The 13,429-nt window shown below is 55.9% G+C and overlaps 5 protein-coding genes across 5 annotated transcripts; 1 reads left to right on the plus strand and 4 right to left on the minus strand.

The window, feature by feature from the left end:
- Positions 1-225: 225 nt before the first annotated feature.
- J3D65DRAFT_648622 (VPS28 protein-domain-containing protein) lies at positions 226-2,540 on the minus strand (the record flags this gene model as incomplete). The annotated part of the gene is made up of 5 exons (XM_066802401.1): positions 226-275; positions 344-1,313; positions 1,738-2,109; positions 2,163-2,399; positions 2,451-2,540. 5 exons carry the CDS (start codon positions 2,538-2,540, stop codon positions 226-228), a joined length of 1,719 nt encoding a protein of 572 aa, XP_066649930.1.
- A 1,031-nt stretch (positions 2,541-3,571) lies between these two features.
- J3D65DRAFT_642118 (nucleolar complex protein) lies at positions 3,572-5,299 on the plus strand. The gene has a single exon (XM_066801957.1). The coding sequence runs from the start codon at positions 3,594-3,596 to the stop codon at positions 5,142-5,144; it is 1,551 nt and encodes a 516-aa protein (XP_066649931.1). The 5' UTR covers positions 3,572-3,593; the 3' UTR covers positions 5,145-5,299.
- An 80-nt stretch (positions 5,300-5,379) lies between these two features.
- J3D65DRAFT_167962 (uncharacterized protein) lies at positions 5,380-6,861 on the minus strand. Its single transcript, XM_066794221.1, has one exon. It carries the CDS (start codon positions 6,559-6,561, stop codon positions 5,614-5,616), a length of 948 nt encoding a protein of 315 aa, XP_066649932.1. The 5' UTR covers positions 6,562-6,861; the 3' UTR covers positions 5,380-5,613.
- A 601-nt stretch (positions 6,862-7,462) lies between these two features.
- J3D65DRAFT_167967 (uncharacterized protein) lies at positions 7,463-10,561 on the minus strand. The gene is made up of 2 exons (XM_066794222.1): positions 10,018-10,561; positions 7,463-9,800 (listed from the first exon to the last, which is right to left on the minus strand). Exons 1-2 carry the CDS (start codon positions 10,177-10,179, stop codon positions 7,503-7,505), a joined length of 2,460 nt encoding a protein of 819 aa, XP_066649933.1. The 5' UTR covers positions 10,180-10,561; the 3' UTR covers positions 7,463-7,502.
- A 319-nt stretch (positions 10,562-10,880) lies between these two features.
- Positions 10,881-12,416, minus strand: J3D65DRAFT_168009 (uncharacterized protein). Its single transcript, XM_066794223.1, has 3 exons — positions 11,997-12,416; positions 11,115-11,894; positions 10,881-11,066 (listed from the first exon to the last, which is right to left on the minus strand). The coding sequence occupies exons 1-2, from the start codon at positions 12,154-12,156 to the stop codon at positions 11,251-11,253; spliced, it is 804 nt and encodes a 267-aa protein (XP_066649934.1). The 5' UTR covers positions 12,157-12,416; the 3' UTR covers positions 10,881-11,066; positions 11,115-11,250.
- Between the last annotated feature and the right edge of the window lie 1,013 nt (positions 12,417-13,429).

The raw sequence follows: 13,429 nt of genomic DNA on the forward strand, positions 1-13,429 counted from the left end.
CACGCGAATGCGAGCCAAATCCGACTGGTGCATTCACCCGGAATAATTATCCGGCTCTAGCCATTCAGGTCGTCGAGCTGATAAAGGGAGTCATTGTCTCTCTAAGTCTCGTATATGCATCGTCTATCGTATAATTCAACGGCAGCCCACAACGACAAGCACACAGTTTTTGAAGCGCCCATTTCCATGCTCGAGGAAGATGAAGAACGTGGTCATTCCTCGGATTCAAGCTGAAGAAATTCCCGGATGAGCTGATGATGAGACTGTGCCATGTCCTGCGCAGGTTCGACATGTTCGTCGTGCTCCACAGCATGAGCCTCGCTGGCATCGAGGCTCTCATGACCCCAAACAGTCCACCAGCAGCGCACCGCTTTTCGGCCGTCGGGACCGCCCCAGTCGTCGTAACCAGTCTCGTAACCTTCGGCATAGATCCGAAGGCCAATGGCTTGCATCCTGGAAAAGAAGTCCTCAACCTGCGGCCGGTAGGCTGATCGAAGAGGCAGTTCAATCACCGCTCTTGCCGATTCAACCCGAGACAGCCAGAATGCGATGGTCTGCACGAGAAGTACAGGGTGTTCGGGGGAGTACAGTGGGTCAGCAGCCAGAATGACATCGAATTTCGAGTCACCCTTGTGGTGAGCATGCTTCACGGCACTTGGTGAGAGCATCATGGTAGACGGCGTGGTCCAGTCGAGAATCGCGGAAAAGGCGTTTCCATTGTGCTCCTCCAATATGTCTCGATTTGAGTCTATGTTTCGGTCCACGTTTTCTATTATCTCGGGGAGGTCTGTGAGAATCACCTCAGCTCCAATGGCGGCAGCCGCAGCAAGCCCCACAAGGCCAGTCCCGGAACCAAGCTCGAGGATGGTTGGCGGGTCAGGTTTCCCACTGAAGGGAAACAGTCTCCTGTTGTCAGCCAGCCGATGCAGCTTCTTTGCCAAGAGGTATGAAGAGGCCCAGGTTTTTAATCCGAGGTTGTCGCCAGTTAGCGGAGGCTCGTAGATTTGTATGTCTTCTCCCGCGCCCTCCTTGGTAAGAGGGATCCAGAACTTGCGCGAGATGGCACCCATGCCTGTTCGTCCAGATCTTTCGCTCAAGCGGATGCTTGCTGCTTCCCAAATTTCCACTTTGGTGTCCTCGTCTTGTATCCAGCGCAAGTCACTCGCAATTATTCGTGTAAGGTAAGCGGCAAGGCCCTCGGGGTTGATCTGTGGAGGAGTAGCTTTCACGGCGCTCGTCTTTCGTCGTCGTCTTGTTTCCAGGCCCAGGGAGAGCTCTTCGTCTTCGGAATCGCTGCATTCCCACGATGGCGGCTCCGAGGTCAACAAGGTCAGGGTGTTGAGGAGTTCCTGGGCCGAAGGGCGTGTGTACAGCTGCGGTAAGTCAAGGACTGTCTTGGAGTTAGCAGGCGTTTGCGTTGCGCGACAGTCGGTGCATACCATGTAGCATTTCGCCGGCAGTCTCGCGGTTATTGTTGGCCATGATCTGTGGATTTTAAAGCGCCGCAGTTGAGAGAGAAGAAAGAGCTGGACCCTTGGTTCACAGGAAAACCACAGGGCGTGGCCCATGCGCAATCTCACCGATTGTCACTTGCCGACATGGAGCCGCCTGTGGCTGAAGAGACCGCGGCGCCGCGCCTTGACGGGAGCCATGGTAGTGGTGGTGCCGAGCCATCGCAGATGAGGCGCGACACCTGTGAGCTACAAAACGTTTCGTAAGTTTTCTTCATTTCAAAACTGCCTTGAAGCCGTAATAGGCGCGGTCCATGTCGAAATGGAACTCCCGAGCTTGATCCTCAGAGAGTTGATCCGAGGCCTTCATCTGGTTCAGCGTGATGAGCCACTGTATTATCTTGCCCTTGTTCTCGAACTCCTTGTCTGTCACCCTGTTGACAGACTGAATTATGTCACCTAGGATTGGGTGAAGCACATCCTTTGCCAGCAAGCCCATCTTGATTGCGTCCAGCAAGGTGATGAAGTTTTCCGTAGCGGTGACGACTAGCGTAGCATCTGCAGAATCATTGCCGGGTGCAGCTGGTCTATGAGATGGTTGCTCCACTGTCGCTGGGATTCCCACTTTGAGCCGTTCGGTGGCTCGAGGACAATCGAGCTGCAAGAGTCAGCAATTCCTTCTACCTCTCCTGAGACAGGCTTTCAACCCACATCCCATTCCCTCTTGAAGCTCTCCAGGTCCACAAATGTCTTTGTAACGGCTTCATTGGCGAGATTGGACTTGTATTGCTTGAGCAGTCGGCTGCAAGTGTCCGTGTATTCGCTTTCGGTTATCGAATCCTTTAGGTAGGCTTTCTCGAGTGCGTCAAGTGTAACTATGATGCTGTAAATCTCCGCAAGAGATTCGTAAAGATCGCGCTCGGCGCTGGTCGTCGAGAGCTTGACTTCCTGTTGCTCGTGGTGAGCAGTTCAGTCGCGTGATGTGAGCTCTCTGCGCACCTCATCGAGATTGATGGTTGCTGACAACGCAGACGTCGGAGTGTAGCTGTATGGCGTAGGCGCATAAGGCAATGGACGCTGGGAGTACATGATGCGTCTTGAATAGCTTTCGAGGTGTGATTCGGAGGTGCCGGTGGTCGAGGTGATCCGCACGGGGAGCCTGAGCTTCTCCGCAGTTGATGCCAAGCGACAGGGATCTCGGACACGCTAGTGAGAAATTTCCCATCACTACCTTCGCCGGCGCCTTCTTTTGCAGCTCTACACCCAATTTCGCCCGCCATAATCCGCCCACAATGGCGCAATCCAAGTCCACCAAGAAGTTCGAGAAGAATCATCTCAAGGATGTCCTCAAGCGCAGAAAAGATGGGGCCAAGATCAAGCAGCAAAAGCACATGAAAGAGAAACGCAAGGCGCGCAACGCCAAAGACAACGAACGCGCGAGCGATGTCGAAGAGGAAGACCAAAAGAAACGAGCGAAACGGAGCGATGACCTCAAATCGAACCCCTTTGCCGAAATGAGCGTGGACGACTTCTTCCAGGGCGCCTTCGATATTCCGGAGCAACCCACGGCAAAAAAATCGAAGCGCAAGGATGTTCCGACAAAAACGGGCAAGAGGAAGCGGACAGAGGCGGCTGAGGAGGACGATGAAGCCTCTGGATCCTCATCGGACGAGTCTGTCGAGGCGCAACCTGTAGCTGACGACAGCGGCTCTGAGGACGAGTCGGTGGACGACCTGGACGCACACAAGCAGCAACTAGAGGAGTTGCAGCAAAAGGATCCCGAATTCTACAAGTACATGAAGGAGAATGACCCGGACCTGCTGGACTTTGCAGAAGAGGCCGATCTATCCGAGATTGACGCATTGAGCGGAAGCGATGATGAGGCGCCCAAGAAAAAGAAGAAGAGCAAAGCGGCCGAGTCGGACGAAGAAGAGGAGGCACCGGGCAGCAGTGAGGTTACGAAGCCTTTGCTGAAGAAATGGGGCACTGCCTTGAAGGAGAAGCACTCACTCCGCGCGACCAAGGAGGTAGTTTTGGCTTTCCGAGCAGCAGCCCACCTGAACGAGGACGACGGAAAGGAGTACAAGTACTCCATCTCGAACCCAGAGGCGTACCACGAGCTCCTGATCTTGGCGCTGAAGCATGTCCCCGAAGTCCTCCAGCATCATATTCCCGTCAAGGAATCGAACACGGGCAAGGTGTAAGTCAAGCGTTATTGGCTCATTCGTCCACACACTAACACCTCGCAGCCGTCTCTCCAGCGAAGGCAAAAAGTTCCGCAACATGACCCCAATGCTCAAGTCCCACGTCACATCGGTAAACCACCTTCTAGGCAGTCTTTCCGACGACGCAACCCTGCGCATGACGCTCAACTCCCTTGTATCGCTTCTCCCCTATGTTCTGTCGTTCAAGAAGCTTGTTCGTGAATTGGCCAAGAACGTGGTCGCTGTATGGTCGGATGGCTCCAACAATGAGGCCGCACGCATTTCGGCTTTCCTCGTTCTCCGAAAATTGGTTGTCATAAGCGATGCTGGTATCAAGGAGGCTGTATTGAAGGCCGTCTACCAGGGACTGGTCCAGGCCAGTCGCAACACCAGCGTCCACACGCTTGCTGGCATCAACCTTATGAAGAACACGGCCGCTGAGCTGTGGGGGCTGGACCCGAACCTTGGCTACACGACCGGATTCAACTTCATCCGCAGGCTCGCCATCACTCTGCGCGGTAGCATCATCAACAAGTCCAAGGAGTCGTACAAGACGGTCTACAACTGGCAGTACGTCCACTCTCTCGACTTTTGGTCCCGCGTCATTGCCATGCACTGCGAGACGCTCCGCGAGGCCGAGGCAGGCAAGGAGTCGCCTCTCCGTCCCCTCATCTACCCCATTGTCGTGGTCACCATGGCAGCCATGCGCCTCATCCCCACTGCGCAATACTTCCCCCTGCGCTTCCAACTCGTCCGTTCCATCTTCCGCATTTCCCTCGCCACATCGACCTACGTCTCCGTCGCGCCCGCTCTCCTCGAAGTCCTCAACTCGGCGGAGATGAAGAAGCCGCCGAAACCCAGCACGCTCAAGGCTCTCGACTTTGCGACCAGCACCCGCGCCGCAAAGTCGTACCTCCGGACGCGCGTGTACCAGGACGGCGTCGGCGAGCAAGTCGGCGAGCTGCTGTCCGAGTTCTTCGTGCTCTGGGCCAAGAACATCGCCTTCCCGGAGCTCGCACTCCCCGTCATCGTCATGCTCAAGCGCTGGCTGAAGGACGTCGGCAACAAGACGTCGGGCAACAAGAACGGCAAGGTCAACACGGTCATCGGCCTCGTGGTGCAGAAGCTCGAGGCCAACAGCCGGTGGATCGAGGAGCGCCGGTCCAAGGTCGACTTTGCGCCCAACAACCGCGCGGGCGTCGAGGGTTTCCTGAAGGAGACGGAGTGGGAGAAGACGCCGTTGGGCGCGTACGTGGCTACTCAGAGGAAGCTTCGCGAGCAGAAGGAGAAGCTTCTGGAACAGGGCAGGAGGGAGGAAGAGAAGAAGAAGAAGGAAGAGAGGGAGGAGAAGGAGAAGGAGAGGAGGGAAGAGCAGTTGGATGGATTCGATGAGGAGGACGCAGGTGAGAGCGAGGATGAGGACGATGACGACGACGTCGATGAGATGGACGTCGATGGTGCTGACGACGAGGAATTTGATGAGGAGTAAATTGGGGTCGGAGATACCCAACCGGTCCAACATATTTGCATGTAGACGGCGCATTGTAACCCAAAATCGATCCACACGTACCAACAATCTGTCTGTATCCGAGATCGAGTCTCAATTTTCCTCTCCCTACCAATAGACTGGGTCTGCGTTTGGGGCCTGCCCGCACGTCACAGGAAGACAGAGAAAAGGCAAGTCGTTTTTGAACGGGTCGGAGCACCGTCATGTCCCCAAAATGAGGATATCTCAAGCCTGCCTGTCGAACAACAATTGTATCACGCCATTCTCTAAACCCTATTACCAAAAGCCAAGACACCGCCTCCAAGCATCCAGCAAATCCAAATCTCATCACTGTTCAATCCACGCGACACACCATGCACGGAAAAGAGCAGAGTCATCAAGCAACGCCAACCAGAACCTCCGCTTCAAGCCCCCAACCGCATCCCCTCGACCCCCCATCCCCTTCGCGCACTCAATGATCTCCATTCGACGCCATGGTGCGATGATCATGAAACTGGCACAGATCGATGTCACACCACTCCCCATGCCCGCGCTGGCCGTCACCCAACCGCTCCCTCAACGCCTCAACATCCGCCACAAAGCGCGCATCCAAATCCGCAGCGCGCTGCCGCCAGACGACAAAGACGTCCCACGCGTGCAGCGCGCGCATGGCCGCGAGCCGGCGCAGCTGGCTCTCCTCGCGCGTGACGGATTGGATATAGCGCAGTTCGGGGGCTGGGTAGACCCACCAGCGGGCCAGCGCCTCGGCCAGCGCCTCGGTCGCGGCGATTTTGAGGAGTGTTATGTGCCATGCGTCGGCGAAGACGTGCAGGTCGATTAGTAGCGCCATGTATTGCGAGATGTTCTGCGGCTGGGCGACGGGGTGGCGGGGGGATGGCAGAGCCGGCTGGAGCCCGGGCGTCGCAGGCGTCGCGGGCGTCGTGGGCGACAGGGGCGAAATCGGTGTCGGTACCGTGTCACCGGTGCCGTCGAAGCGTGGCAGGTCGTCACCGGGCGGTTCGGGCAGTTGGCGCTCCAGAAGCCAGTTGACAAAGGCCCCGAAAACGACAGCGTCTTCTTCTGAGAAGTTGATTTCGGGGGGGTCGCCTGTGAGGACGAGGTCGGAGAAGCGGTCGGAGGCTTTGGCGAGGAGATTTTTGGGTATCAGGAAGAGCTGTTCTTTTTCGTTGCTGTCGGCCCAGACATGGAGGAAGCCGTCCCACTCTTCGCTTGGGTTAGATGTCAGTGCTGGCGACTCGAGGAGACGAGGGAAATCTGTGGTTGTGGCGGACTTCCTGACGTACCGTGGTAGAAAAAGGTTGCCTCTTTCTTCAGCAAAAAGGCAACGCGATCTCATGTAGCGGAAAGGCTGGGTTGATTGCTCTTGTTGAGGCTGGGCTTGTTCCTCTTCTTGACTCATTGTGGAATGCTTGTGTATCAATGACAGAAAACTGGTGAGTGATGCGTTTGGGAAACGACTTGGAGAATTCTACTCGGTTGGATTGTGCTTTCGAAAATATCTTTTCGGTGTTGATCGCTGGTCAAGAAGCAAAGGAACAGGAGAGAGATTTCCAGGCCAACGGAAGTCGAGGAGCGTATGAGGAAGCCGCAAGAGACTCAAAGTCCGGCTGCCCAGAGGGCAGACGTGAGGAGGAAGTGAGTATCGACGCACATGGCAAGCAGGTCTTGGGGCTCAAAGCTCATGACTTGAGAGGCAGAAAACAACAGCGAAAATGAGATTCCGAAACAGTCCAGGTAATGCTAGGCAGGCTCCAGGCTGCCCTGACTTGATTTGATGATCCTCGAACGAATACACATAGGAAACATGCAGGCCGAGAGATTGAAAGCGCGGGTAGGACCTGCCGCCACCAAAAGCACAAGCGGAAATTGACAGATAATTCAAAACCAAAACCAAAGCAATGCGGAAGACATCGTTGACTACGCTCCATTCAGTCGCGCCAGGGGAAAGTAGGGGGCGGGATAGGTCAGGGGGTATATTCGCGCGCAGAAAGGTGGGTGGATGGAAGGCTCTAACGACAATGACAGGACGATTGGTAGTACAAAAACGACAATAAAATACAATGCAGGAAAAGGAACCGCAAATCGGACGATTGGCTTCCACAACGGACAAAGGAAAAGTGTAGAGACGAAGGTCTCAAGGACACTGTTGGCAGGAGCAGCTGGCTATCCAAAAAAGACGGTGAGGTATAGTACATGGCAGACACGCCGCAGGACAAAGATGCGTGTGCTGTGTGCGAACACAAAAGATCTAATGATATGACGCAGTGCAATGGAGCAGTCGAAACAAATACGAGAATGGCCGAGCAGGTGTATCTCAACAATCCTCACCCTTTGCCGTCATCACAGCAGTGCCATACTGTTGACGCGTAGGATTGGGAGGCCTGGCAGAGCGCCCCCTGTTTTGACATCTTTTGCTTCGACGACGTCTGCTTCTTTGCGCAACTTTGCGGGACTGTCGCCAGCCTCCGCTAGGCACTCTCCCAGTGCATCGACGTCGACATCGCTTGTCTGCACTATCGAGTTTTTTGGCGTCGTCGGTTGGTTCTGTAACGCCGGAGGCGGCACCGAGACTGGCTCGGTCCGCATGCCTGGCACAGCACCAAGTTGATTGACCCCAGAGGCGCGAAGTCGCGCTTTGCTGCTGGATGTTGAGGAAGCTGTAGCTGGTCTGGTAGGTGTCGGTGTCGCATCTTCGGCTGTCGACATTGGCGCGTCCGGCGTGCCAGCATCGCTCGCTCTTGTCTCCGACGTTGCCGTTGCCGGAGGCTGAGGGTCATCCTCATCAGGAGTTGAAGGCGTTGGTGTGGGCGCGGCACCCCATTTTCCGAACACCCAGCCTCCAATACGCTTGCCGACGCTAGTGCTGGCGTTGGAATTCCTAGATCCAGGTCGGCTTGCAGCGCTCGAACGACGCCGATTATTATTGGAATTCGACAAGAGACTCTGGTACGAGCTAAGAGCGTCCGTGTCGTGCTTGTAAGAAAGGCTGGGGCGCGCTGTCATGCTGGACAGACTACCACGCGCGAGCTTGGACGGGGAGCTGGGCGCAAAGAATATCTGTGATGGGCGTGACTGTAGCGTATGGATATCCATGCCGGATACTGAGAGTAATGACTCGTGAGAGCTTTGTCGCCTGAGCGTCGAATAAGTTTCTCCGTTCAGCTCGGGAGCTTGAGCCTCCGGCAGAGGCTCGTTTTGGGTGATGGGCTCGCAAACTTCCTCGGGAATGGCGAGGTCTTCTTCTGGGATTCTGAGTGAAAGCTTCTGCGGAGCCTGCGTAGTGGTGGGAGATTTTAGAGAGCGCATGGTGACAGGCATCGTGCTGGTCCTATTAATTCCATGGGTGAGGATGCCTCCCTTGATAGGCGAATATACAGGAGATCCAGGGTCATCATTGCTTTCCGGACTTGTTGGACGCGAGGAGTCCTGACCACAATCGCTAAAGATGCGATCAAAGATGGACGAGGTCCGGCGAGATGCTTCGAACGGGGAGCTCGGTACCGATGAAGCCACCGAGGCCCCGGTCTGCTGGCTTTGGATCGACCAATGATGACGATGGTTTGAACGATGACTGGGTATAGTTACTGAAGTATGGGAAAGAATGCTGGCAGCCGTGCACGGAGAAGACGGCCTTGGGGCAGAAATGGATGACTGTGGAGTGTGGTTGGTAGTGGGTGCGAATTGACCAGGAGCCAGTGGAGTGCGCTTCTTCTTCGACGGCCGGCGTTGCAGGTTGCTTCTCTTTTTTGGCGCGTCCTTGGATGCCTCGGAAGTCAAGTGGAGATGGTGGTGTACGTGGTGTTCTTGGGGTAGATGGCATGGGCTCCTCTCTGGGCTCTTAGGACTGGTGACTTCTGGGTCAAACCCAAGTTCGTTCTGGAGATTTGGCGCGCCCCCATCGCCTTCGCATGGTTCATCAAGTGGTTGATGAAGCATCAGTTGTTCCCGTAACCTTTCGACCTCTTCGTTTGCGTTTGTGAGCATGTCCCGAAGTTCCACAATACCAATCTGCAAGTTCGCGTTGTCCTGTAAAATGTCCTTGACAAAATGTGACACCACATTGGTGTCGGTTTTGCTTTGGGCGACCTTGGCGGCAGCAGCGCCTTTCAACCTTCCCGCAGCTGTCTCGAGCTCTTTCTCCACGGCCCGTCTCCTTTCCATGCGGCCCACGATTTCGACATGGCGTTCGCGCTCTTCTCGAGACTCGCGTTCGATGCGCTCAATCTGTTCCTGGAGCTCGTTGATGATCCGCTCGGCTTTGCGCCATCTCTGGACTGCCGACTTGCCGTCCCCTGCTGTGCTGGAAAGTCTTGACTGCAGATCGACTTGTTCCTTCTCCAGGCTGGCCAATTGCCTTTCAAGGGTCTCGGTCCTCGAGGCTTGGTTCGAAAGCCGCGTAAGTTCGTCCTGGGTCGAAGACAGGTGCTTGGAGAGGTCCGCTATACGCTTGTCCGAGTCCGCGACGGCGTTGTTCATGGCCTCGAGCTGGTCGAGGAGGTCGCGGTTCTCCTGGATGGACTGGGCATTTTTGGACTCGAGGTCCGCCTTCTCGCGTTCGAGTTCTTCGATTTTGACAGCCATTCGTCGGCGCTCGGCCTCGCTGTCGGCTATGTAGGCTTCATGGCGTTGGAGGAGGGCCTGCAAGCTGAAGTTCAGCGTGGATAACATCTTGGCGTTAGGGAGCAAAATAGGTTATAGGGCCGGCTGACTCGACCAAAGGACCGATCAGCTGAGCGCCTGAGCCCCAGATGAAGGTGTTTAAAATGAGGGCTTGGTCTGGGGCGTGTTGCGATCGTCACACGCGGAAACGAGGGAGGAGGCTTTGTTGAACCAAGGGAGGATGATGGGCGCGTACCTGACCGAGTTGGGCGGCTGTCTGAACGTCGCGCTCGAGACCCTCGAGAAGATGGCCGTTGTGGGAGAGGTATGGGCAGTCGGAGTTGCCGCAGCAGCATTGAGGAATGCGACTATGGGCGTCGGTGGTGGTGGCGTGTACGGTTCCGCGAGGACTCTCCATGGTGGTGGGCAAGCGAGGAATGCAGCTCCAACCTGACCCTAGACGATTGCAGCGAAAGCTCCATATGGCTCAGCGAGGCGGAAGGGGCGAGGAGAGTGGTCGCTTAAAGACGAGGGGACGTGAGCTCAAGGAGAGAGGCTTGGACCGGGCCAGAGCAGAGCGGAGCGGAGGCGCAGGAGGGCGACAGTGCGTAGGGCGGTGGGCGAAGTTTGCGCAGCGAGGTGGATAGTTGCGGTGGAGAGGATTGCTGAGACGCTGGCACGAAACGAACGAACCAACAACGGTGCGTAGTTCGCCGGGTGTGCCCGCAGAGGCGCGCTGGGGCTTGGAACGCCGTGTTTACTGTGCTTCCCGGGCCCTCGAAACACGCATCCGACGAAACAAATCCCCCGTCTGACGCAAGCACAAGCTCGATGCAGGTACTCGATTACCTTTTGATCTTGTGCGGCCTGCATGGTTGCTTTGTGGCGCAGTAGCTTGTCCGCCCGGCTCCCAGCTCCCAGCCATCACCGCTCCCGGCCCGGCCTGTCAGTGCTCACGTATGGCCGAGTCAACCGCCCAGCATCCTGACTCCACCTCGTCACGGCACACGTGGAATGTAGTAAAGAACCTGATTTTATCCCATTTATAGCCGCATGGCGGACTCGTGATGATGCAACGAGCCGTCAGCTTCCTCAACCGAGGCCATGGTATCTGTAACTCCGTTTTCCCGTATGATGCCCTTCGCCAGTGACTCCAGCCCCGTATGCTCAATGCCGAATGCTGAATGACGAATGACCCCGTGTCGAGACCTTGCTTCCAATGCCCAATGACGTTCGTAAAGACCTGGTCCTGCAGTCGAAACCCGTGTGGCGGCTGCTTGTCGAAACCTTCTTGTCAAGAACCACCTAGGTTGCGGGTTAGAAAAGTAGAGAATGGATGTGAATTTGACTTACCCAGAATGATTCCCGCGAGAACCCAAATCCGAAACCCTCAATCGAGACCTCCAGCTGCCGAACGGGTCTGCCTCTGGTGTTAATCCAGCATTCTCAAGTGCTTTCATCACATGATGCTTACCGAGTGGCCCGAAGCTCACTTTCCCTCGTAGTGGGGCACAGTCGTGTCGGCACTGCGCGCGTGGTAGAAGCGACGGCAGCAGGTGCAGTAGTCTACCTTGGAGAGCTTAGGGCACCACTCGCAGTGTTTGCCGGGCATGTGGGTGTCGTAGATGTGGAGCCAGGGCTTGAGCTTCGCCATGCGCTTCTCGAACTCTTTGTCGTACCAGGCCGGGCCATGCGGCGCGTCGGGCGGCATGGCGCCCCAAGAACCCGGTGGAAGAGGGCAGCCGTAGACGACAGCGCCAGGCGGAGGCGGAGGGGCAGAGGCAGCGGCAGCAGCCATCGCGGCAGCGGCAGCGTTGGCAGCAGACATGGCGGGAGGCGGGGTTGCGGTGGTCAGGTTTGCCATGCCGGTGGTGATCCTGTTCACGGTTGGAGTCCGAGGAGCAGTCGTGGGCGGGCGACAGGCTTTGCAAGGACAGGTGTTGGCCTGGCCGCGATGGTAGAGGTGGTGCAACAGGTGCTCGACGAACTGCTTCTGAGAAGTAAAGGGCCGGCTCTGAGGATGGCCGTACAGGTACTTGTCGCTCCTGGTGCCGTCGCTGCGCTCTTTGGCCCAAAGCGAATATCCAGCGGGCAGGCGGTCAAACCTGTACTTGACACCGAAAATAAGCGCACCTGGACGTCTACAATTAGCGACCTACAGGCTGAGCTCTGACAACGCATATGTAGAGTATCGCAGTAGTTGCGGTAAGCAGGAACTGTGTGGTAGTTACTAACCTGGTTGAAGCTCTGCGACCTTGGCCATGTACTTCTCGCCAACTTCCTGCAGCCACTGGGCAACGTCTTGGTCGAGGACGTAGCCAATGACTCTAGGGACATGGCTAGAATCGCATGCAATGTCCTCCATGTGGAGGGTCATTTGCTGAGGGGTGGCCATGATCACGTGCGAGGGGGTGATGGTGGGAGTTCGTCGGGTAGGTGGATGGCTGTGGTTTTGTACAGCGGAAGAATTTTTTTTGGGTTGGAGACCTACGCCGGAGACCTGCGCCGGAGACCTGCGCCGGAGACTTACGTCGTCGCCGTAATGCTACAAAACATTGAGAACAATCTGTCGACAAGGCCAGAGGGGTGGGGAACCGCTCAGCTTCTTCGCTTTCACATATCGACATCTCCTGGCCTGCTGTGATGGACCATCTGCAAGTTCAAATGCTAGCACATGCAATCGAATGAACATAGGAAATTGATCTGTGGCAAAAAGCCTTGCAGAAACATAGACATTGGAAGTGACTTGAACAAGGAGATACAGAAACTATCCATGATTCCCAAAGGAGGAATATAGAACGCGTTCATGTTTGTTGTGGATAGAGACTTGGGAGCAGTTCTGGCGCTTAACACACAGATCTGAGAAGACGTGATCAAGGACAAGGTAGGAAAACATTGTTTTCTTGGAGGAGTCGTAGCGGAGCGCCGAGCAGCGGAGGAGAAACCGTCGGAAGCGGAGATTGTAGGCGGGGACCATCGAGAGCCATGCAAAAGAACTAGTGAGAGAAGGACTATGAGTGGTGCACGCAAGGAAAGAAATAATGGAGAGGAGTGTGGAAGATAGGCCGATGACAGACTTAATGTCTGGCGAGTCTCAAGGCCATCTTGAGCAACGAGGCATCAAGAGACCGTCGATCGCGGGTTGTTGCCTCACCGAAAAGATCTGAATGGGTAGACGTAAAGACTGCACGGCTTTTTTATTTCCAGTTGCAAACCAACCTTGTCCTTTCCGAGGTTCGAGGCGATGTTCCTCCAGGGAATATCCGTCGGATGAAGACTCTACCAGATGACGTTTTGAATGGAAGACGAGGACCAAACAGCGCAGGCGCAGACAGGGACGGTTGCAAGGAGGACGAAGAGCGACAGATAACAAGGATTGAGATCGTCGAGATGGCGAGGAGAGAGTGTTGTTGGCCTGGAGTGGAGTGAACCGGGTCAACGGTTTCTCCATGGCTGACGATCGAGCCAGGCCGCGAGGGGCTGCGCTAGCGGAGAGACCCGAGGCACCACCTACACCATCTGCATCGCACTCACATCTTGCCTGCCACCTCGGGTTTCCCACAACATCCCTCAAACAAACATTCGTTTCAGCCTCTGCAGACCCCGCCCTGATGGAATCTGCCGTTCACTTGCAATCGCACTCGACCGCCGCGTTTGGCGGCCTGATG

The sequence above is a fragment of the Phyllosticta citribraziliensis genome (assembly GCF_038025025.1).
Source record: "Phyllosticta citribraziliensis strain CPC 17464 chromosome Unknown J3D65scaffold_16, whole genome shotgun sequence".
In the NCBI taxonomy this organism is placed as follows: Eukaryota; Fungi; Ascomycota; class Dothideomycetes; order Botryosphaeriales; family Phyllostictaceae; genus Phyllosticta; species Phyllosticta citribraziliensis.